This window comes from Lipophrys pholis (assembly GCF_963383615.2).
Source record: "Lipophrys pholis genome assembly, chromosome: 13".
In the NCBI taxonomy this organism is placed as follows: domain Eukaryota; kingdom Metazoa; phylum Chordata; class Actinopteri; order Blenniiformes; family Blenniidae; genus Lipophrys; species Lipophrys pholis.
The window spans coordinates 23626637-23650443 of record NC_137632.1 but is presented as its reverse complement, the minus strand read 5'-3'; the positions used below and the strand labels follow the sequence as shown (position 1 = coordinate 23650443).

At 42.9% G+C, this 23807-nt stretch overlaps 3 protein-coding genes across 3 annotated transcripts; all 3 read right to left on the bottom strand.

Moving 5' to 3' along the window:
- Positions 1 to 1179: 1179 nt before the first annotated feature.
- Positions 1180 to 3504, bottom strand: LOC308119009 (uncharacterized protein). The gene is made up of 4 exons (XM_080478774.1): positions 3488 to 3504; positions 3254 to 3318; positions 1460 to 2110; positions 1180 to 1361 (listed from the first exon to the last, which is right to left on the bottom strand). The coding sequence occupies exons 3-4, from the start codon at positions 2078 to 2080 to the stop codon at positions 1200 to 1202; spliced, it is 783 nt and encodes a 260-aa protein (XP_080334900.1). The 5' UTR covers positions 2081 to 2110; positions 3254 to 3318; positions 3488 to 3504; the 3' UTR covers positions 1180 to 1199.
- Positions 3505 to 6293: 2789 nt separating this feature from the next.
- LOC308118993 (uncharacterized protein) lies at positions 6294 to 8156 on the bottom strand. Its single transcript, XM_080478743.1, has 4 exons — positions 8140 to 8156; positions 7957 to 8020; positions 6653 to 6975; positions 6294 to 6554 (listed from the first exon to the last, which is right to left on the bottom strand). Exons 2-4 carry the CDS (start codon positions 7967 to 7969, stop codon positions 6510 to 6512), a joined length of 381 nt encoding a protein of 126 aa, XP_080334869.1. The 5' UTR covers positions 7970 to 8020; positions 8140 to 8156; the 3' UTR covers positions 6294 to 6509.
- A 1674-nt stretch (positions 8157 to 9830) lies between these two features.
- Positions 9831 to 23646, bottom strand: lss (lanosterol synthase (2,3-oxidosqualene-lanosterol cyclase)). The gene is made up of 22 exons (XM_080479110.1): positions 23564 to 23646; positions 21176 to 21344; positions 20907 to 21045; positions 20706 to 20814; positions 20483 to 20604; positions 19874 to 19970; positions 18993 to 19128; positions 17401 to 17509; positions 16960 to 17078; positions 16765 to 16862; positions 16561 to 16588; positions 15156 to 15212; positions 14450 to 14521; positions 14310 to 14360; positions 14087 to 14236; positions 13446 to 13542; positions 12933 to 13038; positions 12784 to 12849; positions 12621 to 12701; positions 12347 to 12517; positions 11846 to 11924; positions 9831 to 11278 (listed from the first exon to the last, which is right to left on the bottom strand). The coding sequence occupies exons 1-22, from the start codon at positions 23575 to 23577 to the stop codon at positions 11141 to 11143; spliced, it is 2208 nt and encodes a 735-aa protein (XP_080335236.1). The 5' UTR covers positions 23578 to 23646; the 3' UTR covers positions 9831 to 11140.
- Positions 23647 to 23807: the final 161 nt, after the last annotated feature.

Here is a 23807-nt window from a genome sequence, read left to right as displayed (position 1 = left end):
AGGAAGTACATCCCAAAATGTAGATGGAATCGCTGTCAACACTCCATGGGCTGGAGCATCTGTCGAGAGAAGCTTCCCACCCGTCATTCTCCAACATCCAGTCTTTCTTCTCTCCTCCTAGGAATTCTGTACTATGGTCTCCGCCAGTCCCCTGCAGTTTACGGACTCATGTCCCAGTTCCTGACGCTGCCCGGGCGCTCATTTTAGAAAATATATTGAAATAAAAAGACCAAGCAGAATGGTAAAGATCATAAGCATCCCTATCTCATTGATAAAATACACATTTTAAAAATGTATTTGATTGTTCAAGTAATAGAGACACATTCGCACGATACAGTAAGGGTTAGTATTTATTGTAAGTACGTCAGTAATAGATAATCTATATACAGTAAAAACTTTAGCATCTAACTCAGGGGTGTCAAACACATTTTAGTCCAGTTCACACATTCTGCAGAATTATATCTTGAGTGGGTCTGACTGGTAAAATAGTGCCATGATAAGATTTAAAACTACACTTTGAAGTTTTTCTTTGTTGTGATTCAGAGTATACATGATGAAAATGTCTATTTCTTTTTCACAAAACCAAACAAGTACTTCCAAAAATGACTATGATATCAACAAAAAGCCCATTTTAATGAAACCGTCTGGTGCAAAATACAGTAAAATGTCCAATCAATCTTCTCCTATCGCTGTCACATTATGTTTTTTTTTTTTTTACAAATTCACCCTGACAGCATGGCTTTGAGGCTAATGCTAGTTTAGCTAGTTTTTCATGGCAGCAGCATCATTTCTCTGCTCAGGTGTTAGTGTGGTGTCGTGTCTGCTAGTCTAGAGATCTGTAAAAAAAAAAAAAAAAATTATGTTTTCTTTATAATTTTTATTGTTTGCCTGTCAGTCCAGATTAGAGTTTCTTCTGTTCCGGTTTAGGCCCACATGCCTTATGCTTGACACCCCTGATCTGACTTATATGAAAAGAGTGGTGCTTTTTAGAGAGCTTGGTCTTCTTAAAATTACTGCTTGATGTGAAACAAATCATAGGCGCTCTATCATAACCTTATTATATTTTAACCTTATTATAACCCCCTCAAGGATTTCCTTGAGGATTAAAGGAAAGAGGAATTTTACAGATGTCTGACACTTCAGGATTGAATAACAGAAAAAACGGACACACTTTTGTTTCTGCTTTGAATTTTATTACCTCAGAAAGTAACATATGGCCACATTTTAGGTGCAAATAAACAAAGTCTAATATATTCCATGAGGTACGATGAAGACCGTCTCCAGGTGGTGACTTGTGTGATCTCCATGTCCGTCAAGTCCGAGTCGCTGCTGCTGCTGCTGCTGCAAGAGCTGCTGTCAGACTGCCGGAGACACAGATATTAGTTTGTCTCACCTGATGGAGGTCCTGAACTGTGCTGTCTTACAGTACTGATGCTTCTTCTGCATACAGAGATCTTACCCCATGACAGTCCTTCCCCTTCTTGTGGCATTTAAGCTCTTTGGCAAGGCTTCTGCTGGTGTCCATGACAATGGTCCTGACCTCCATGGGAGCCGCCTTGACCATGACCTCCATGGCAACCGCCGTGCTCGTGCCCATTTCCTCCCGGGCAACCGCCGTGCTCGTGCCCATTTCCTGCCGGGCAACCGCCGGGCTTGTGCCCATTTCCTCCCGGGCAACCACCATGCTTGTGCCCATTTCCTCCCGGGCAACCACCATGCTCGTGCCCATTTCCTCCCGGGCAACCGCCGGGCTTGTGCCCATTTCCTCCCGGGCAACCTCCGTGCTCGTGCCCATTTCCTCCCGGGCAACCGCCGGGCTTGTGCCCATTTCCTCCCGGGCAACAACCATGCTCGTGCCCATTTCCTCCCGGGCAACCGCCGGGCTTGTGCCCATTTCCTCCCGGGCGACCACCGTGCTCATGCCCATTTCCTCCCGGGCAACCTCCGTGCTCGTGCCCATTTCCTCCCGGGCAACCTCCGTGCTCATGCCCATTTCCTCCATGGCAACCGCCGTGCTCATGCCCATTTCCTCCATGGGAACTGCCCTGATCCTGTCCTCCATGGCAACCATGTCCGCCATGTACGTCTCCACGTCCACCTTGTCCTGCTCCTGGAATCAATCAATCAATCAATCAATCAATCAATCAATCAATCAATCAATCAATCAATCAATCAATCAATCAATCAATCAATCAATCAATCAATCAATCAATCAATCAATAATCAATAATCAATCAATCAATCAATCAATCTTTTCATTTGGTTAATCAACAAAAAACTACAGTTTTAGTGTCAACAATGCAACCACACATCAGTGTAGCTGCTGCCATCCTTCATTCACAGCCATCACTCTGACCTACATCCCTCACCTCAGCTCCAAAACCACATCTGAACTTTTCCTTAGTACAATATTTATGCGGGAACCAGCAATCTGGATGAAAGATAGCTTTATTAAATCAAATTAGTGTAGTTCAGAGGTCTGCAGCCACACGTGACCCTTCACCCCTCTACAGTGGCTCCATGAAGCTTTCAGGATGTAAATAAACAATTTCATCGGATTTATTTTTGTGCATTTGCACATATAGCTATTTTTCAAAAGGAGTCTTAACTTCTGACTGAAAAAGTAAAAAAAAAATAAAAAAAATTAATTCATCAGTAAAATGCTAAAATTGCTTTAAAAACTAAAATGCCAAAAAAAAGACTTTAATAAAGAAAAATCAGCACAAAATGTTAAAAAGGAAACATAGCTGTAATTGCGAGAAACAACTAAAAAGGAAAAAGTTGATATTTCTGAGAGTTAAAGCAGCTAAAATGGTTTAAGTATGTAAAACAATTAATAGTTTAAATGCTTAAAAAGAAAAAAAGAAGTTAAACAGGTAAATTGGCAAAAAAAATCAAAAATTGTAAAAAAAAAACAGCTGTAAATCCATGGAAAAAAACACTGTTGAGACAAGAGTCAAACCAGCTAAATTCCACTAAAAATGACAAATAAAGAGGTGAAACAATTTCCACTATTTTAAACCATCATAAATGGTAAGCTCATCTTAAAGCTTGTGGGAAAATCCGGTCTTTTGTTCATAAAGGTTGCAGGCCTGTGGTGTAGTCTTTTGAATCTGTTGGAATAATCAATCCAAGCGATTTGTAATTTTCTACATTAAACAAATTGACAATCTAAAAAGGCACAAAGGGGAAGGAACAGGACTAGTAAAGTCAAATGTAAAGCCCCAAATAAGAAGAGAAATAAATGATTTACCTGCAAAGCGACCCATTTTAAAACTGGAGTTCTGCTGAAATTGCAAAATTCACGCTGATTCCCCCCTGTGGATACAAAGAAAAACAATCTGCTCACAAGAAATATGCAACTCTGAGATACGTTAAAACTTTGAAATAGCTGTAAAATATGGCAGGCAGTCATCACACACTTGAAAGCAATTTAGTTTTAAAGTGGACGAAGTTGATGATGAGCAGACTTCAGCGGTGAACTTACCGTGTGCTGGATGTGGATCCTCTGACACTGCTGTCAACCTGCTGCTCTTTTATACAGGATGACACTCCTCCACCTGATGCAGTGTGTGTGTGTGGTTCACTTCTTGAGAATTACGTTGGGAATCCTTAAGCAACAACTCTTCACCTGATTCTTTAGAAATCTGCCTCCTGTCACACACCAAAGCTCAGGTCAAGGGACAGGGAGTTTATTGGGATTATTAGAAATCCCCACATCGTGTCAGGTTAAGGTTTTAAAAAGTTGAAGTTGCCTATTTAAAGAGTTTAAAGTGACAGGGGTCGGCAACCTTCAACACTCAAAGAGCCATTTGGACCTGTCTCCCACTGAAAAGAACACACTGGGAGCTGCAAAACCCTTTTGACATATAAATGAAGAAAACACTGCGTATATCAAATTATACGTTTTTGCGAGCATAGAAAAACTTTAGTGAGCATCCACTGGGGGATAGCTGATCAAATTATACTAATAATAATTTACAAAACTGCTTCTTTAAAAGGAACTTAACATATTTACAACAATCTTTTTTATTAGTTGGAACCAAACCCCTGTGTCCTGCATGACCGGTGAGAATTCTACCACTGGACTCCAGCAACATACATGACATGGATTCTTACAGGTCATTCGTGACCGCGTCACTTGTTTTAATCTTTTCGATAAAAGTGAGTGGTGGGGCATTCGGTGTCACTCAGTGTACGTCCTGTTTATTCAATATCAGGGGAATAAAACCCACCGTCTGTGTCCGTTTTTTTTTTTTCTGTTATAAAGATTTTATTCTTGAAGATTCTATATAAGTAATGACGCAAGTCGAAGTTTAGTCACTGTCAATACATGTTAATGTATAGACTTGAAACGAGTCATGCATTGCCTCGAGCCTCAGTTCATGAGAATTCTGTTTGAAATCCTTAAGCAATAACTCCTCACCTGATACTTTGGAAAACTGTCTCTTGAAAAAAAAAGAAAAAAGCTGCTTATTTAAAGAGTTTAATATGAAGAGAAAACTTTAAAGCAGATGTGTCAAACACATTTCAGTTCAGGGGCCACATTCAGCAGAATCTCATCTTGAGTGGGCCAGACTGGTAAAATCGTGCTGTGATAACATTTAAAGTTAAATTTTAAAGTTTGTCTTTGTTGTGGCAGAGAGAACACCTGATAAAGAATTTCTATATTTTTACAAAACCAAAATATTACTATCACAAATGACTACAATCTCAAAATGAAGCTAATTCTAATGGATCATTGTGGTGCAAAATACAGTGAACTGTCCCCCCCCCCCCCCCCAAAAAAAAACCCCTCTCCTATCGCTGTTGCATTCTGGGAGTTTTTACAAACTCTACCTGACAGCATAGCTTTTATGCTAGTTTGTTAGCAACGAGGTAACTAGCTTTCATGGCAGCATCAGCGATGTCTTGTGTTGTGTGGTGTCCGCTACACTCCGACAATTTGTAAAAAAAAAATCTGTTTTCTTTGAAGTTTTTTTACTATTTGTTTGGTGGCTTTGTGGACCAGATTGAAGCCTCTTGAGAGACTTTTTTTTTTTCCCCCCCACATCATTTGTCCTTTATCAGCTGAATACCACGTGATTCCCGGTGGCATTTTTCCCAAAATGGCAGGAGTTGTCAGCAAAACAGATAAAAGAAAACGTTTTCTTTTGTTGGCTTAATGTATGACTAACAGGCTGGGGAAAACCGTGAAGAGGCGCCGGTTTGTCATGTGACTTTGGGTGTTGCTCCTATTGGTCCTGGAGCACTGCAAACAGCCAGGATCAATATGTTTTGGGGTCTGGATGTTTCATATTCTACAAGTACATCGGAGATGTATTTATGCCCGAGACCATTCAAAGCTTTATAGAGCAGAAGTCCGATTTTGAAATGGATCTTAGACACACAGGCAGCCAGTGCAGAGCTTGAAGGTGGAATGTGGCCCACACTATTATCTTGGTGAGGACTCTGGATGAGCTGCAGCCGTCTGACACATTTTTCACTGACATACTGAGATGTTTCACATCGAAAGCATCTAACTTAAGGGTGTGAAACACATTTTATTTGAAGGGCCACATTCAGCACAATTTCATTTCAGGCGTGTCATATTAACCTTTAAACTTAAACTTTGAAGTTTTTCATTGTAGTGGTGCGGCATATACGTGATTAAAATGTCAATTACAAGAGAAAATGAAGTCAATTTTAATGAAACCTCTGGTGCAAAATACAGTAAAACGTCCTAAAGGCTTTCCCTATAGCTTTTGCATTCTATATGTTTCCATTGACTCTCCCTGACAGCGAGGCTTTGAGGCTAGTTTGATAGCAACGAGGAAGCTGCATCACCAATATCTAAGCTTGGGTCTCAGTGTTGTGATGTGTTGTGTTGTGTTGTGTTGTGTTGTGTTGTGTTGTGTTGTGTTGTGTTGTGTTGTCTCCGCTGCTCTTGAGAAAGTCGTTGAAAAAAATCAATGCTTTATTTGGAATCGTTGCCATTTACCCGTTTGTCCAGATCGGAGCCTCCTTTGGGGCCAGTTTTGGTCCATGGACCATATGCTTGACACCACCACTGATGTGGATTATATGAAAAGAGCATTTGGACTCTTTAAAATTATTGCTGAGCTCATCATAAGCACTCTCTTATAAACTAATTACGGTTTAGGAATAAGACACACTGGCACGATGCAGTGGTTTAACCCAGAATGGCACTGTGGCAGACAGCAGTACACACCAGGTTACTCTCAGATCCAGCAAGGATTTCCTTGAGGATTAAAGTAATCTGAATGAATAACAGAGAACTGACACACTCTTTTGTTTCTACTTTGAATTTTATTACCTCAGAAAGTAACACAAGGCCCAAAATCAATCATCTTTTACACAAATGGTTGTTCAACACAAAAAACAACAAAAACATTTTAGGTTCAAAAGTAATCTCTATGATTGCAGTCAAATAAACTAAATGTAATAAATTCCATGAGGTACGATGAAGACCGTCTCCAGGTGGTGACTTGCGTCATCTCCATGTCCGCCTAGTCCGAGTCGCTGCTGCTGCTGCTGCAGGAGCTGCTGTCAGACTGCAGGAGACACAGATATTAGTTTGTCTCACCTGATGGAGGTCCTGAACTGTGCTGTCTTACAGTACTGATGCTTCTTCTGCATACAGAGATCTTACCCCATGACCGTCCTTCCCCTTCTTGTGGCATTTACGATGTTTGTGGCCACGCCTGTGCTTGCGCCTCCACTTGGGTCCATGACAATGTCCCTGCTGTCCTCCATGGCAACCGCCGTGCCCGTGACCTCCGTGGCAACCGCCGTGCCCGTGACCTCCATGGCAACCGCCGTGCCCCTGACCTCCGTGGCAACCGCCCTGCCCTCCATGGCCACCACCATGCCCATGTCCTTCATGACAACCACCGTGTCCATGACCATGTCCGTGTCCGCCATGACCATGACCATGACCATGACCATGTCCGTGTCCGTGTCCGCCACGCCCTCCTAATGGCACACACACATTTGCTTTGACTGCCAAAAAGTGCTTATATGTGGGGGAGGAATATTTCAAAATAGCAGCAGTCATTTCTTTAATTTGATTAATGCAACATTAACTACAGTTTTAGTATCAACAATGCAACTACAGCGATTGTAACTGCTGCCATCCTTACTTTAAATATTCTCCACACACTTCACAACCATCACTCCGACCTACATCCCCCCACCTCACCTCACCTCGGCTCAGGTGGAGGTCAGAGGTCTGCAACTTGCAGCTCTAGAGCAACATGTGACCCTTCAGCTTTCAAGATATGTCATGGAAATAAACTTTTTTTTATCTCATTTTTAGTTCATGTGCACATTGGACAGTTTTTCAAAAGTACTATCTTCTGGCCAGAAATATATAATATTTTATAATATCATGATAATAGTATAATAATCTAAAATCAGCCCAACAGGAAGAATAGCTATAATTACTAGAAACAACTTTAAAAAAGAAAAAAAGTCAACACTTCTGAGAGTCAAAGCAGCAGCAACGGATAAAATATGTAAAACACATAATTATCTTAAAAAGGTAAAATAAAATAGGGAAGATGGCCACAACATCTAAAATTGTTAAATGTTAAAAAAAAAAAAAAAAAAGCTTACAGATGAAAAAAGTACCTTAAAATGGATAAAGTAAAGACAAGAGTCAAACCAGCTAAAAATCCACTAAAAATGACAAATTAATAGGTGAAAGATTTGAAAATATTAAAAACATCTACAGGAGATAAGAAAGCAAGTTACATTTCCACAATCCTAAACTAATGAGACATCATCAATAGTAAGGTCATTTTCAAGCTTGTGGGAAAATCAGCTCTTTTGTTCATAAACATTGCAGACCTCTGGTGTAGTTAGATTATTTATTCCAACAGAATTTGTAATTTTATATCCACAACTGAACTATTAAGGTCAAACACAAAATAGGAAGAAAAGGAAGATATTTACCGCGACACGACATTTTAAAACGGGAGTTCTCCTGAAATTGCCAAATTCCCCCCCCGATTCCCCCCTGTGGAGACAAAGAAAAACAATCTGTTCATAAGAAATACGCAACTCTGAGATACGTTTAAAACTTTTAAATAGCTGTAAAATATGGCAGGCAGTCATCCCACACCGCAGTGAACTTACTGTGTGCTGGATGTGGATCCTCTGACACTGCGGTCACCTGCTGCTCTTTTATATGGGAAGACACTCCTCCACCTGATGCAGTGTGTGTGTGTGTGTGTGTGTGTGTGTGTGTGTGTGTGTGTGTGTGTGTGTGTGTGTGTGTGTGTGTGTGTGTGTACGCGTGTGTACGCGTGCGTGGTACAAACACAAGTCATCATTCTTCATTCAAATTGAATGAACTGGACCACGTGCTGCTTTCCAAAGCAGTCCTTGTGACACGCTCACAGATTGAATGTGATCTCCTCCTGCTCTTTCCTTCTCAGTACAGATTGTTTGCCGAGCCTGTTTGTTGACGGCTTCGCCTCACAACCAACTCGTGAGATGGAATCACTGAACAAAACCGGTATTTTCTCTTTCTGACATCAAAGAAGTCCTTGTGTTGGGCCTGTTGTGTTAAAGCTGGACCATTTAAAAAAAATAAATAAAATAAAATAAAATAAAAAAAAATCTAAAATTTAGACAACTGCACACCTTTAACATCTGAAACATTTCACATCAAGATAAGTAAGCTCTTCCATATGCATGCTGGAATATTGTGGTGAGTTTTTTTTTTTTAACCGGCTCGATTTTCACCAGCGGTACTCAAAATGTATAAAAGTGTGAAAACTATTGCGCTCGTAGAATCCATTTAGATTTCCACAGACTGTGAGGGTGATCCTGTGACAGCATGCCAAGACCACTGAAGTGCTCAAAGTGCATCACGCCTCTCATACATTCACGAGCAAGGAAAACTCTGATGAAGTGAAATGTCAGGACATCATACATTCAGATCAATTCGCAGTATTTGAATCTCACCATGCAAGAACAACGGACTTCATCCAAGTTCACTCCCCGAGCATACACAGTCACAAAGGATTAGAAGACGCTTACGTTCGTTTACTGCGTTATTGTGGGCCGTTTACAGGTGTACAGGGCGGCCATGGCGTTCAGGTGGGACACAGAGTGAAAGTCTGTCACTTCGCATGCCGACGTGAGCGACGTGAATTTAAAGCAGTTCTCTTATCAGCAAGTCGCCAGCCTCCCCGCTCGGCCCAAGGAGACAATACAAAACACTGGTTGTACTTGAACTGCATATTATATTACTGCACTGACCCAGAGAGTATCGCTGAGGCTCTGTTCACTGTGCACGCATCAATGATCTCAAATAAAGGACACCTCTGTGAAGAGGGGATACTCCCGAGAATAACATATACTCTGAACATTCTTTACACACCATTTATGTCTCAGGTATTTCAAAAACAACAGCAATGGCCACACCCGACAGTCACAACAGAGCCGGCCAAAGGGCAAGGCAACAAAGCTTTGTTAGCAGGCTTGCAGCTTTGATTGATAGCAGAGAGCACGGCCGGGCAGTCGCTGATCAAATATTGGTTACAGTGCAACTGAGCAACTCTGACAAGCCTCAGAGCTTGTGTGTGTGTGTGTGTGTGTAGAGGTGACACCTTGTTTTTAATGCACGCGTGCTTATTCTGAGCATTCAAGTTTATCAGAGCTTCGAGTACGCCGTGCTTCCTGATCAACTCCTGGACCGCAGCCAGGAACAACAGTGAAGCACTGAGGAATGACAATGCGTTGCAGAGCGTTGCTGGAAAACCTGAACGCTTTGGCAGCTTTCCGCTGGTGAACAAAGATTATACTGAAGACATTGCTTTCTGGTTCGATGGCGTTTATTTTGGCCGCAATGCTGCAGTCTTTCATTGTGTGCACTTTTATTCAAGTAAGAATTTCCGCGGAAGAAATATTTCTTTGTCACTCCAAAAATAAAAAAACAAGCGGTTACATCGTCGTTGAGTATCCAGGCAAAATGTAGATGTGGATCATTCGCACATTGTTTGGAAACGCCAGAAAATGGAAAACATTTGGATATGAACTCACCAAGAGTTGTTGATGTTTGTGAACTTCCCCGCAGAAACACAAGCAAGAATGCAATGATGAGAAATGGAGGTCAGGAAACACCGCCAACAAATGACAATGACTGAAAATCCTGGAGAAAATAATCTTTTTGGTGGAAAAACTAACACAAACTATTCCAAGGAGCACAACGGGGGGGAAAAAACGACAAATCTGTACTATTAATGCATAAATCTGCCTTTAGAGTTATGAATTCACATCCCAAGTGGAATTGAATCATGGGATTTGAGTTGCTAGACATAGCTGTATATGAAAAATATGTCTTCTAAATAAAGATTTGATATTGATTTGATCAACTTTCCTCTTTAACAACAGTTAATATATATTTTCTGCTCTCAGCCAATCAAATCCGTCTAATTCCAGCTCTTCTGCTGCCGTCTGTGGTTCACATGCTTTGACACTGAATCTGAGTCTACTCCAGTTTGTTGGCCGTTTTTCATCTGACCGTTCCCTCCAGCGCCTCCCTGCCGCTTGTGACCTTTTAGTGCCACACTTTGTCCTTCCAGTCTCTTCCACCTCTCGGCTTTCGGGGTTTCCCGGCAGCTGTCGACTCAGCACTATCCCCCGTAAATGCAGAAGTGTGAACTCAACCCGACCCACACGAATCTCTACGAAGAGCTAAAGACATTTCAGTTTACTGCGAGTACGACATGCAGGGTGGTGTAGTGGTTGGTACTGGAGGGGAGTCTGCATGTTTGCATGGCTTTTCTGTGGGTGCAAGAAATATAGCTTCATCCCAAAATGCACCAAATCCCAACAACTAAAAAGCTCAGTCAGAGTGAAATAACAATAGAAAAAGTATTTATTGTCAAACCTCGTGTGGAAATATAGGACAACAATGTGGTTCTGCACTTCACAAAAGCAAAGCAGTGGAGCAGCTGATAAATCACAGGGATTGAAGGGAGGAGCTCTGAGAGAGGAGCTCCGCTGGAATGTAAACACACAACGACATTCCAAGAGTGAGACGCTTCCATTTATCTGATGGGCTCCACCCGGCGAGCTGAAGTCATAATATGTCCGTGGTGCACGTTCACCGCGTTCTGACGCGTCTTCACAGTTTGAGCTTGCCAGTCAGCGGACTGCCGGGATAGAGCTTTGAGAAGCGGCCCAGGGTCCACACGGGGAAGACGTTTCTGTAGGACGTGTAGCTGATAGCGCAGCTCTTGTTGAACACGCCTGCAATATTCTCCTGGGGACGGACAGAGGGGGAGATATTAAAACCGCCACCGTGTCTCATACAGACACAGAAACATAATGTGAGGCGATGTGATGTAGATAATCCAAACGGATCGGCAGGATGATGTAGCTTTACAGTAAACTTTTAGAGATTCTGTTTTCTTCAGTTTTTAGTGCAACTCAAAGAAATCCAGCTGCCTTTTTGAAAGAAAAACAAAAGTGCTGAGGGTAGATTCAAATCCTGGCAGTTCAGTACCCTCTCCCCTCAGCCATTTGTTCCTGAGATGAAGTCAGCCATGTCCGTCCGAGCCGTGCTCAGCTTACTTTGCTATTGTAGGCAGCACAGTGCTGCTCACTTCCATGACTTAACTTTAATCTCGCCTCATTAACTGGATTTATGACAAAGTAAACTGAGTATGTAGCCTTTCTCTTGAGGCGAGTCGGGCTTTAAAGCACATAAGACCTGAGATTATCTCCTTGTGACACAACAAAGGTACACAAATCCAAACACAGGCTCCGACCTGCTGTTAAGTAAAAAAACAAAACAAAACAGAAAGCAGCGGGGGGGTTATGAAGTCACCTGTGGCCAGTCTCCGTTAGGCAGCTGCTTGTCAATGAGAAGCTGGATTCCTCTCTCGATGGCGTGTGTGTCAGGATGCCTGTCAACACACACACATACAAGGACTCCAACTTAACTGGTGCAAATCTTCATTTTAAATATATGTGGTGGGAATCACTTCTATTGAGGCTTTTTAAACCACAGATTAAAACCTCACCATGAATAGTACATTTTAAAGAAATATGTGACTGTAACCTGTCGCAGTAACGCTTTAAGAACCTGGTATTATGCAGTTGCAATTGTTCTTGTGGAGCTGCTGTCTCTCTGTCCTGCTCACTATCAAACCATCACACCTGGTTTGATTAGATCACAAGTGGCGAGCCCCGACACAGACTGTGTACACTTGTCTGTATCATGCGTTTCGGGCTAACCACTCAATCGGATAAAGTCAGCAGGCCCGGTGGTGTGGATGTGAGTGTGTGTTGGTGTGTTTGCCCTGTGACTCCGGCCCCGGTGCTTTACCTGACGGCCATGAGCGCCAACAGGGCCCAGCAGGTGTTGTGGATCTGGGCGTCGTTGCTCTGGATGTAACTTCGCTGCTCGCAGGACTCAAAGTCCTCCCCCCACCCACCGTCCGACATCTGCCGGTCCAACAGGAACTGACTGGCTCTCTGCACCTCCTCACATGCGCCTCTGCTCGGGAAAAATGCACAGGAGGAATTCAGTACGGAGTTCAACCAGTTGAGGACATTGCGTGAAGCGTCAGTCATCAGTTCGGTGTTCAGGGCTCTCTTACTCCTCCCTGTAGACGTGACCCATGCAAGCGAAGGCTTCCAGGCCGAACCAGACTCCGTACGTGAAGCAAACTCCCCACGACCTGAGCACAGGCAGAGCAAGACTGAGCACGACCTTCCCCGTGAGATCTGACGTCAGGGCCGAGATATCCGACATGAACTCACCCTTCCCAGGAGCCGTCGGGCCTCTGCACCCTCCTGCAGTACTCCAGGCCGTCTCTCAGAGTTGAGCTGGACAAAGTTAGTCTGAGCTTTAGTGTCGACTCGAGAACTGGGGTGTAGATTTCTCTACAGAGAACACAGAAGCAGCTCACCTTATCTCCTCTGCGCGGTGATGTGGATAAACCTTCTGGAAGTGCCTCAGAGCCTGCATTACCGCTGAGGTGCACTCCACGTAGGTGTAATCTATCATGATGTCACCTATTTGTGGTTGTGTGAAGCACAGAAAAGAGAAAAAAATAAAAATAAAACAGGAAGAGACCGACAGAGAGAGCACACAGATTAATATAGACAAAAGGTTTCAACACATCCTCTTTTTTTTCCCTCAGTGAACCAACGTTCAACTTTTCCTCCCCCAGCTCTGAAAAGGTTAATAGTATTGCCACATATCCAGGGCAAAATGGAAAACAGCTCCAAATGTAGTGTTGATATTTGTTTTGTAGTTACTGTCTTTCAACGTCGCTGCATATTTGGAGGCCGAGTCACTCAGCATTTCTGACTCCTCTGTGATATGTGAGTAAATGCAGGGCCTCCTACGTCTCGCCTACTGATTAAAACTGCCGTTTTTCTTGCACAGCAGAAGAATGAAGGAATGGGTGAAGCCTCACCGAACACCTCGGAGGGGTTGAGCAGCTCCAGGAGTTTCCCTCCTCTCTTTGTCTCATATGTGGCAAATCCTCCGTCTGGGTTCCTCATGCTCAGCAGCTGCAGACAACGTGAAAAACTTAAAAACTGCAACGTAACTGCAGAACAAATGCGCCTTCATGTGACAAGGTCACGAAATATTGCAGCAGGATTCATGTGAGCCTCCGAATTATGAGTCACTACACATTTTATTTTTTAGGAAGCTTCTTGTGGTTATTAAAACCAGCTGACGTCTTTCCCCTCATCCGTTTTCTCATCTTCACTTATTTTCTTTGTACTCTTTCATTCCTTCACTGATGTTTTCTTATCTTTGCCCTCCTCTCTGGCATCGGAACATCCGACATGTGATCATGCCCAATTGGAACAAGATAGGGCTGCATCGGGAAGCACATCTGATGTCAAACTGTAACCTGTGGATCTCATGATCCACTGTGGCGATGCAGGAGGGGGGGCAGCCGAAACACCGTCACAAGACCAAAGTGAATAACTGAACGTTATGTTATGTTAAAAGGTGAATTAAATCTGCTATACTCTCCGTTCACTGGTTTGACCACTGGCGCTCCGTGTGACTGGGTGAGATCCGGAGTCTCTCCTGGACACTCACCACGTTGACGGCATCGTACAGGCGCTCGGAGGAGACCGGCTGCCTGATGGAGGGACAGAGCTCCTGCAGCAGCATCACAGACTTCAGACCCTCAGCAGTGCAGTCGGCCACGATCCAGCCACAGTCACGGGTACTGAAGGGGAAACCTCCCTGACAAACACAGTCACACGTTCACAGCGCCGTCAAAAGCCCTGGAAGACATCACGGCTGACTTTAGCTGTACCTTGTTCATCTGTCTGTAGTATTTCTGGTAGTCAGGAGGATTCTCAGGGATCTGTTGGGCAGAAACACTTCACGGTTTAGTAGCTACAATTGTGAAGTTGTTTTGTTCCCACTGCGGGGCGGAGAGCCGGCTCGCTGTACCTGTGTGACGTTGAGAAACTGATGGGCTTCATGGAGACACTGGGCGATTCGGGGGTCGTCCTGGGCTCCTGCCTGGAACAATCATTCAAAACAATCATCTTCTACAGGCTGAATTTCATTTCAGTGCTGGAAAAACTTCAAATTTATCCACGATCCAGACGCAGGTCATTACACATCACAGGTAGAAACTCTGGGTTTAACGCCAGTTTTAATGAATATATCATTATTAGTCTATAACAGGAAAACATTCTGCGTGATTTGTGGTAATAGATATTTGGATACTTTTAAGACGTGGTATTTAAAATGACATGTACGTTTGACAGAATTCAATACAAGACTGCAATCACAGCAGCAGCAGACGAGTTTCACCTCCGATATTTATCACCGTCTAAGTTTACTTTACTGATTACTGCAAATAGAAGTAAATAGTAAACTGAAGAAAAAAAAACAAAAAACTAGTGCATTACCTTTAATAAGCTACTTTGAATAAATGCTGTTATAGACACATCTTAACAGCATAATTCTCGACCAGACATAACGAGACATCTTTAGATGAACTAGTTTCACTACACGTCTCAAAGAAACTGCGTGAGAAAATATAGGAAAGGATTCACAAAGAAACTCGGAGAGAAAAGAGTGTCATTTATCGAGATCAGGGTTCTGCAACCTGAAAAACTGTAATGATGAGTGTAACTATGCGAGTTACCTCGAGAAAAGCTTGTACAGCAAAGCAGGTGTCCCAGAGCTGAGATCCATTCGTCCCCTGAGAGGAACGAGAGGGAAAGAGACAGCTGAGGAAATAACTCTTTAACCTTCAATTACACAGTACGACACTCACAAACAGACTTTCATCCATACAAAGAAGAATCCAAGTTAAAAGACTGAAATCTGTCGTGTTCTTTCATATATCTCAAAATAATGAAGTGGATTAGATTATTGAAGAGCCACATCGATGAGGATGAACAGAGACACGTTACACCGAGTACTTTTACTAACATTGATCAGAAATGACAGATTTGAAGATATTTTTGGGTCAAAGGTTGAAAAAGAACGTCTACACAAAAAAAAAAAAAACTGGACTTAAAGAGTGAAGTTTCATTTGAACACTGTCTCAACTCTATTGTGGTTTCAGAAGTATAAGTCACACTTTTTTCAGCTTTTCATGTCATTTATATATCAAATACCATCTGGGACCACTAGATGTCACTGCATGACAACAGAAAGCTGCTACAGTTCCACAGATAAATCTCCATCACTACGGTTTTTAAATGTCAGAGCAAGAGAAATGCTGTCAAACATATCAAAGAAAACTACACATCACAATTGAACCTAAAAATGACATGAAGTGAGATACTTTAATTTATTTATTTTTAGCTGTTAGATATTTGTTCTGGCTCATGTTTGATTTTTGCAGATTGCCAGAAAATGAAAGCGCGTCTATGTTTTTAACGCCTTTAACAGAATACTGTCAACAGATTATTGAAATAAACTTTATTTCTATCTGTTCTCGTTAAATAAATGGTAGAAAAATAAAGGCATTTTATACAATAGTGTGAGTTATAAATGTTTTTATGTTATAAAATAAAAAATTTTTTTGATACTCTGCGCCATTTAGACGACAACGCATCATTTTTGCTTTTGATGTCATAAAAGTTTTGCGTTTACACAGCAAAGTTGGTTCACACAGAAATGGCAGAAACACTGAAAACGACGTACTTTTCATGTTGGTCCACTAGTGGGTGCTGTTGTTTGTTTATGCATCGATATCACACACAATACAATATGAACATTAACAATTTTCAGTAGCTCTAGTTGTCATGTAATTGGACTTCCAAAATGGTTGGAAAACTTTAAATTTTTACTTGAAATCGTTGCTGTGTAAACAGGCCTTTACAGTCAAGAAAATACAATAATTTTACATACTACATAATATGGTTAAGAACATAATTTATTTGAGGTGTGCCAGACTCCGAGCAGAGATTTATAACAGCTTTAAGCAGCTAAACGACGTCTTCTGGAGGTAGTAAGTTAAGATTGAGGTACATTTTAAACAGTGTTTATACTCTAAGCTGATTGCTGCTCAGGCTTAAAGTGTGAAAACAAATTCTCACCTGCATTTTCATTCCATCCAAACCCAACCTGGAGCCGAAAAAAAGCTTGTTAGTATATTACTCACACACCGTCTCAGAAATCTTGAAGAAGATGGACGTTTTTCTGGTTAAATGGTGGTGACACTTTTCGAAGGCTTTATTTGAAATCAGAGAGAGTGTGTGTTTAGTTGATTAAGTGTTTTTTTCAGGGACAGGCCGACTGACCACAGGTAGTCTGGGATTCTGGACACGTGCTCCTGAAAGGCCGGAGAGGACGGACCCTCCACATACCAGCGAACCAGCATGTTTATGGTCTTGGAGATCTGAGGAGAGTCACAAGAACTGGATGTTCATATTCTCTCTATTCCTTTTATTCCAACCAACATCCTCTTCCTCTGTGTGTGTGTGTGTGTGTTTTACCGGGCCGATGCTGATACATTTGGTAAAGCGGTCGTCGGCCTCGATGTGCTCGTACAGCTCTTTGACGGCTCTTCCTCTCAGCGCGGCGCTGTGGTGGGCTTCGTACACGTTCAGCACCACTGCGGGGCAACAGGAACCGAGTCACACGGTTAAATCTATTTGGGGGGGGGGGGGGGTGTTCCACTGATCTAATAGCCTCTAGTCATGGAAACGCCCACTTCTTTTTCCATTAAGGGTCCCGTACTGGTATTTTGAAAGCAATGCTGTTGTGCAACCTCTGAAATTCTTGCGTATCTTCCATCTTTAGTGCCGATTGTGAGCAATATTCTCCAGAAAAAAAAAAAAGGTGCGTGTGGAAACATGAGTCTTCACTAGAAGACACCTGCTCCATACCTGCCCGTCACTGCTGAGTAATTGCACAGGCGAGCTGTGAATACTTACTGTATGCGAGGGACAGCAGCGTGCTGTGAGGGGTGTACAGGTCACACGCCGCCACATTGCTCCTCTGAGCAGGCCAGTTGATGGTCGCATAGTCCTGGACATAAAGCTCCTAGACAGGAAAGAATATACAAAGAAGTAAAACATGTGTCAATCAAATGGCAAGTGGGATAAAACCGGGCCGCAGAGACACAGTCGAGTGTCGAAAACTACTAAAGGAGACAAAAAATTGTTAGTGGTGCAGCACAGAAGTCTGTTTCAGAGTATCATTGCGTATATAGCATCCGCTGTCTCTGAAACTAAAGCTGTGTGATAGACACATTGAATTTTCTGTGTATTGGATTATTTTGACTGTTCGTGAACTCAAAGATGAATCCTATGTCTGACTGCTGTGACACCGATGTACAAAAACAAGAGAGATGAATGAAAGACCTGTCAGATTGATGACTCAGATTGAAGGGAGACATTTCCACAGGACTCACTGTGGAAGTTCAATATTTCAGTTCCATGAATCACAACTGTCACAAGATCAACGCCTACACCAACGTAAACATATCTGAAAGGAAGGAGTGGAAAATTACAAAGAGTAAAGTAAGGGTTTGTTCACCCATCCCCATGACCCCACGTGGGCTTGATGGATGGATGGTTAGTGATGCAGCACTCAAAACTCAATATGAAAAAAAAAAACCCTCATCCACATTAAGAGTAAATATCTGAGAAAAAAAGCGAATGGCTGCCGTAATTCTGTGTACTGAGAAGCATCAGACTTTTACAAACACGAGTTACGAGTATTTACAGGTCAGTAAACCTTCATTCTCCTCCTCATCTGGATCAATAGAAATAAATCTATTTGTATGTGGCGCCTGAACTAAAATGACTTGTGCACCCTTGTTAGTGAGTCGGAATCAGATCAGGGAAACTGGTCTGCAGCTTTATTGGAGTCAATGTGGATTCACTCCAGACAAGAAAATGTTAATTCGGCAAATCCTTGTGGACTAAAATGTGGGACGAACATGAACTCCCAGAATTGATGGGACTTATCTTCACACAACTCCTGACAGTTAAAGTCAGTACTTACAGTTAGCAGTAACTCCTGAACATCACATATTTCTTTAGTCCTACTGGGAAAGTTTTGCATGACAATATTAAACATTTTTATTCAAGTTTTAGATATTTCTATATTTTGTATTTACTGTTTGAATGTTGCACAGATGTTAAACCATCTACCTATTTGTCTTGATAGCTTTGACACACTGTCATACTTTAGTTCAATGAAGCAACTTTGATAAAGTATTTAGAAGGTCCCTAAAATAAAAAAAAGCCAATTATTTACCAGTGTGAGCTTTTTCAACGACAAACGTATGTTTTTGTTCTGCGTTTCCATCTCTGTGGAATTAATATTTTCAAGCAGGAGCCTCAGATTGTGTACAAAAACTGAGGGAATTCAGACTTTACATTTCAGTCAAAGGTGAAATAAATCTCCACTTGCAGTTTTGTCCCAAAAAATGAATCAGATCATGCACACAGCTCCACGAGGTATAGTGGCTGCAGCGTACAGCATGGCGCCCCCTTGTGGAGGAGTAAGGATTCAGCACCTGTCTGAGGCTGAGGACCAGGGTGTCTTCCTCTGCGGCCAGCCTGACGGCGTAGCAGTAGCTCATGGGGAGGTAGACCTGGCGGCAGTGGCACCACAGGGTGGAGGGGTGGGCCGGCATCCAGGTGGGAAACAGCCTGAAACAAACACAAATCCCCGTCAAGCGGAGAGAAGCTGTGGCTCCGACCATGAGCAGGTATTCAACTCGTTACAAATCGAGGTTTCTATTGCTCAAGTTGTGTTTCTACAATAACTTTATATGCTTCAGGATTTCCCAGTGATGCTCTGAGGGCTGGTCATCCAGAGCTCAAAGGTCACATATGGCCCCCCGGCCTTTTGGTGCTCAGGTCTGTATCAGATAGAATGTGCTTTGTCAAGAATCGGCTAAAAACTTGAAGTTGTCTTCGTGCAATCGCATGCAGGAGCAATTAAATCCAGCAGTTATGTGCAGGATGTTTTCATAGTGTTGTACAATAAATGCACCACAACAACTCCAAGGAAACGTCACTATTGGATCAATTTTTGTGATTAAAAATGTTGAGGCCCCATTTACACGACAACGTTTCAAGAGAAAATGCTTCGTTTTTGAGTTTTCATTTCAGAAAAGTTTCTAGTTCACACGGCGACGTTTTGAAAACGAAGTCCGATTCCACAGAAACGACAAACGCTGAAAGCGATGTAGTTTTGATGTTGGGCCACTAGTGGGCGCTGCTTGTTTAAGCAACACATGCGTGCAGCGAACAGAACGCTATAAACTCTAACAAGTTCAACGACAACAGTTGGACTTGTTATCACCTTCGACACACGGCTATTAAACTACCAAGTCCCAGGAGAAGATGGACTGGGGGTCCCGACACTCTGGAGGAAAATATAGTTGCTCACCACATCTCTGGTAGGAGTGTGTTCATTCCCTCCCAGCTGTACACGTTCAAGATGGCCAACCAGAATTTACCCCAAGAGGGAATCCCGACTGCCCCGCCTGCACCGAGGGGAAAGAACAGAACGCTGCAAGTCACATCACAGGGTGACACTTCATGTGGTGCTTTTTTTTTTTTTTTATTAAAACACAAAACATAAATATTCTTGAAATCAGTGTTTTTCTCACATACTGGAAACATCGAACTCAATAAAACGAAACGTTCTCAGTTTTCTAGTCTTTGGCCACCGGGAGCAAAAGTTTTCTTGTTTTTGTTATGAAGATCACCTTATCATCGTGTTCAGGGGTCAGTACAGGCAACAGGATTTGAAAGTCTTATATTTCTCGGTATTTGTAGTCAAGTAGCCCTTCGTTTTAATTGGCAACCTTGAAGAAATTCTCCTTTCAAAAAGGTTGATGACACCAAGACATTATAACGGCACTGAAAACTAAACTAAATTATCTGTGGAGACAATTTGGATCCTTCTGATTTAAACCTTTTGGATGACATTTATATACAGCTGTGAGACTAATAGAAACACTTACTAAATACTGCAGTTGTGTTTTACTCCCACCTTTACTGTGCAGGTTGTTCCTGGCACGAACCAGATCCGGATCTTCGGGATCCACTCCCAGAATCCTCAGAGAGGTGTAACTCAGCGCCGTGCCAAAGACCGTGGATTTATCTTCGATGTGCCTGCAGAAGAAAACACACACACACACACACAGAGGTGCTTTTAAACCAGATCCCCAGACTCCCAGACTGACTAGACTCTTATGTGAAACCAGTAGACCTACAGGCCCCAGCCTCCATCAGGCAGCTGAACAGAGCGCAGGTATCGCACCATCTCCTGCTTCCAGGCCTCGGCCAGAGGGATTTTAGCCACGTGGCACGTGATCAGGAGACCTGGGAGGCCAAACAAGCCGACAGGGAGACACAGGAAGATGCAGCAGCGGTCCCAGCAGGAGGTCATGAAGAAGCAGGAGGTCGTGGTTTACCTGGGAGCAGGAAGAGAGGTCCTCCATAATCTCCTGCCCAGTGTCCGTCCTCGGCCTGCAGGTGACTGTAGAAGAGCATTCCCTTCAGGGCGGCGTCCACAGCAGTGAGGGCGGCCGGGGAGTCGCACACAAACTTACTCTGTTGGAAGATTTATTGATAAACTGACTGAGCGAGAGAGAGAACTTCAACAATCGTGACTGTGTCCATCCGTTATATTGTTTTATTTGAACGTGATGGGAATGAAACCGTGACGTGTGTTAACTCCCACCGTGTCCAGGCCGAGTGCGTGGGCTTCCAGCATGGTCTGCCCTCTGTCTCCGGACTCCTGGTCCTCCACGTACCTCCAGGTCTGCCGGCCCTCCACGTTGGCCAGCCTCCATCGGCTCATGTCTGTGACGGGCTCCGTCCTGTACGGGCCCCCTCGCCTCCGCAGCTGCCTGGGACACAGAGCCGTTGATTCAGCGATTCCACTGAGTTCCACTCGACGTGTTGGGATGTGATTCGGATTTTAGTCGGCAAACTATTGAACGATTTATTAACTGTCACATTTGTGACATGTATAACCAACATCTAACCCCATATACCCGCGGGTATACGGAGAAGTAGGCAATAATATATTCCGAATTTCCTCTTCTACTAAAATACAGTGTGAACATATCAAATCAAAACATCTGAGAATTTGTTTGCTTCTGAGCACGAGAGGGAACGAGGGAGTGGTGAGAGTTTCCCGCACTCAGCGCGCTTTAAAGTGTGCAGCAGGCGATGTAAAGAGACCATGTACAACACTCACAAAAAGCTTGGTTTATTTGGCTTTTGGGTGAGATTACAGGATGAACCTAAAATGCACCCGAACCTTTCCAGGTGAACTTAAATGTGACCTTTTGATTGTCCAACTGTTCAGTGTTTCACTACATTTTGCTGTTCAACAACCAAGGACCAAGAACCAACCACTAAATGTCCTTTTTCAATTAGAAGTGGTATTTAAACAGTCCTCCTCATCAAGCCGTTCACATGTTGACGTCATGAGACCCGAGACCACACCTAAACGTTTAATCAACAGGACCTCGACATTGAAGCTTCAAACAGGATGTCCTGAGACGGAAGTGTCCACCGAGCTCAGAGCGTCATCAGCAGGTTGAACAGAGCGACTGGACGAGTCTCAGAAAGACAGAGACGTGGCCGTCCTTTGTCCACATTCCACACCGATGACCGCTCCACTGTGAACAGTGGAACTGTATGATGAATGCTTCAGGCACACCAAGAGAGACACCAAGGGTCACGTCAGACCATTAGAAACGTTTAAAATCAGCCGAGTCTGCGTGCTGCACCACCACAGGCCTCAGCATCTTCATGGAAAAGGGACCAGCGGGCCTCAGTACTGTTCTCTGATCAAAGTCCACTCAGGTTGAGTAGAAATGATGTTGGAGACGCGAAGGAGAGCGTTATGCATCAGCCACTGTCGTCACCAGGACGAGAATTTGGTGGTGGAGGTGTGACAGTGTTGAGTGTCTCGTCAATACAGAACTGTCCTGTACTTTGTGACTGACCCAGTGGCAAGCCCACACCACCTGAAGAACATCACTAATCCAGTCATTGTGTACCTGCACGAGCAAGACAGGACGACAAAGCGCCAGCTCATCCAGGCGGTATCAATAGTGAACGTCTGCTGGAGACTGGGGTACCGCAGAAGGAGTGACCTGCACTTCCTCCAGATCTGAATCCCACAGAAAAACCTCTGGGATGAGTCGAGTCTCTGCCTAGAGGCTCGAAACTCTGAACCCAGAACCTCAACGACCTTAGGGACCTTTAAGAACCGTGGGTGGGATGCCTCAGCAAACAATAAGTCCATTCGTAAACAGTGTGAGATGTTGTTGTCAAGCTGGAATTGATGCTCAAGGACACATAAGAACTTATTGAAACATGTACATGTTTTGTTGTGGTTTACCTCCACTGTAGTTTAGGCTTTTGTTTCAATAAGTTGTTTGCAATGAGGAAATCACCATTGCATGCTTCTAATTTCACTGGAGCATGAACTTTTTAAGTTTGCCGTAAATTTCACTCAAACGCCAAAATACGTTTTTGCGAGTAGTGTATATAGAGTTTTAGCTGCAAATTAGTGACAAAAACACTAAAATAAGTGAAATTACAAATAATATTCTGTGTGTTAAAAGCTCCATTAGTAGAAGCTAATCTGGAAAAAAAAAGATGAAGATGACACTGGCTGGGTGAGGCAAGTTTTTACAAAGCAAATTAGAATAGAATAGTTTATTAATCCCAGGGGGAAATTTTTTAAATTAGATTACTTAAGTTTTCTAATTTCTTGAATTCAAAGTATGTCACAATGAAGACAACATAAATAAAACCTTACTGATTTCTGTTTTATGATAAATTGGACTGCATTCTATTTTTTTTTTTATAACTCTCTGTATTTATGTATTTTCTATTGAAGTTGCAAAAGGAAAACAGACATTAAAGTCTCTGTTCTTTTATACATCAATTAACATAAAATAATAATGATAAAAATCACTGAAAAGTCAAAAGAAGACACGTTTGTCTTTACCGAACAGGAACCAACTTATCAATATTTATGAAGAATAACATGGAGAGACATTAGTTTGAGCTGCATTTTGTGTTATTTGTAAAGAATTGTACTTACGTCCCCTCAGTCATCGCTGCTGTTTGACGAAGTTAATGAGTTAAAAACCTCTCCTGAACAATTGAATGACTTTTCAGGTCCTCGCGTCGTTCCGCCTCTCTTTTCCTTCACGCGGGAAATGTAGTCTTTAAGAGCGACAAGAGGCGTTTTGTCAACCGTAACAAGGACTACATTCCCCAGGAGACGTAGCGGTGCCGTCCGAGTACCTCGATACATGGAGAGACATGACCAGAGTACGCGCTGT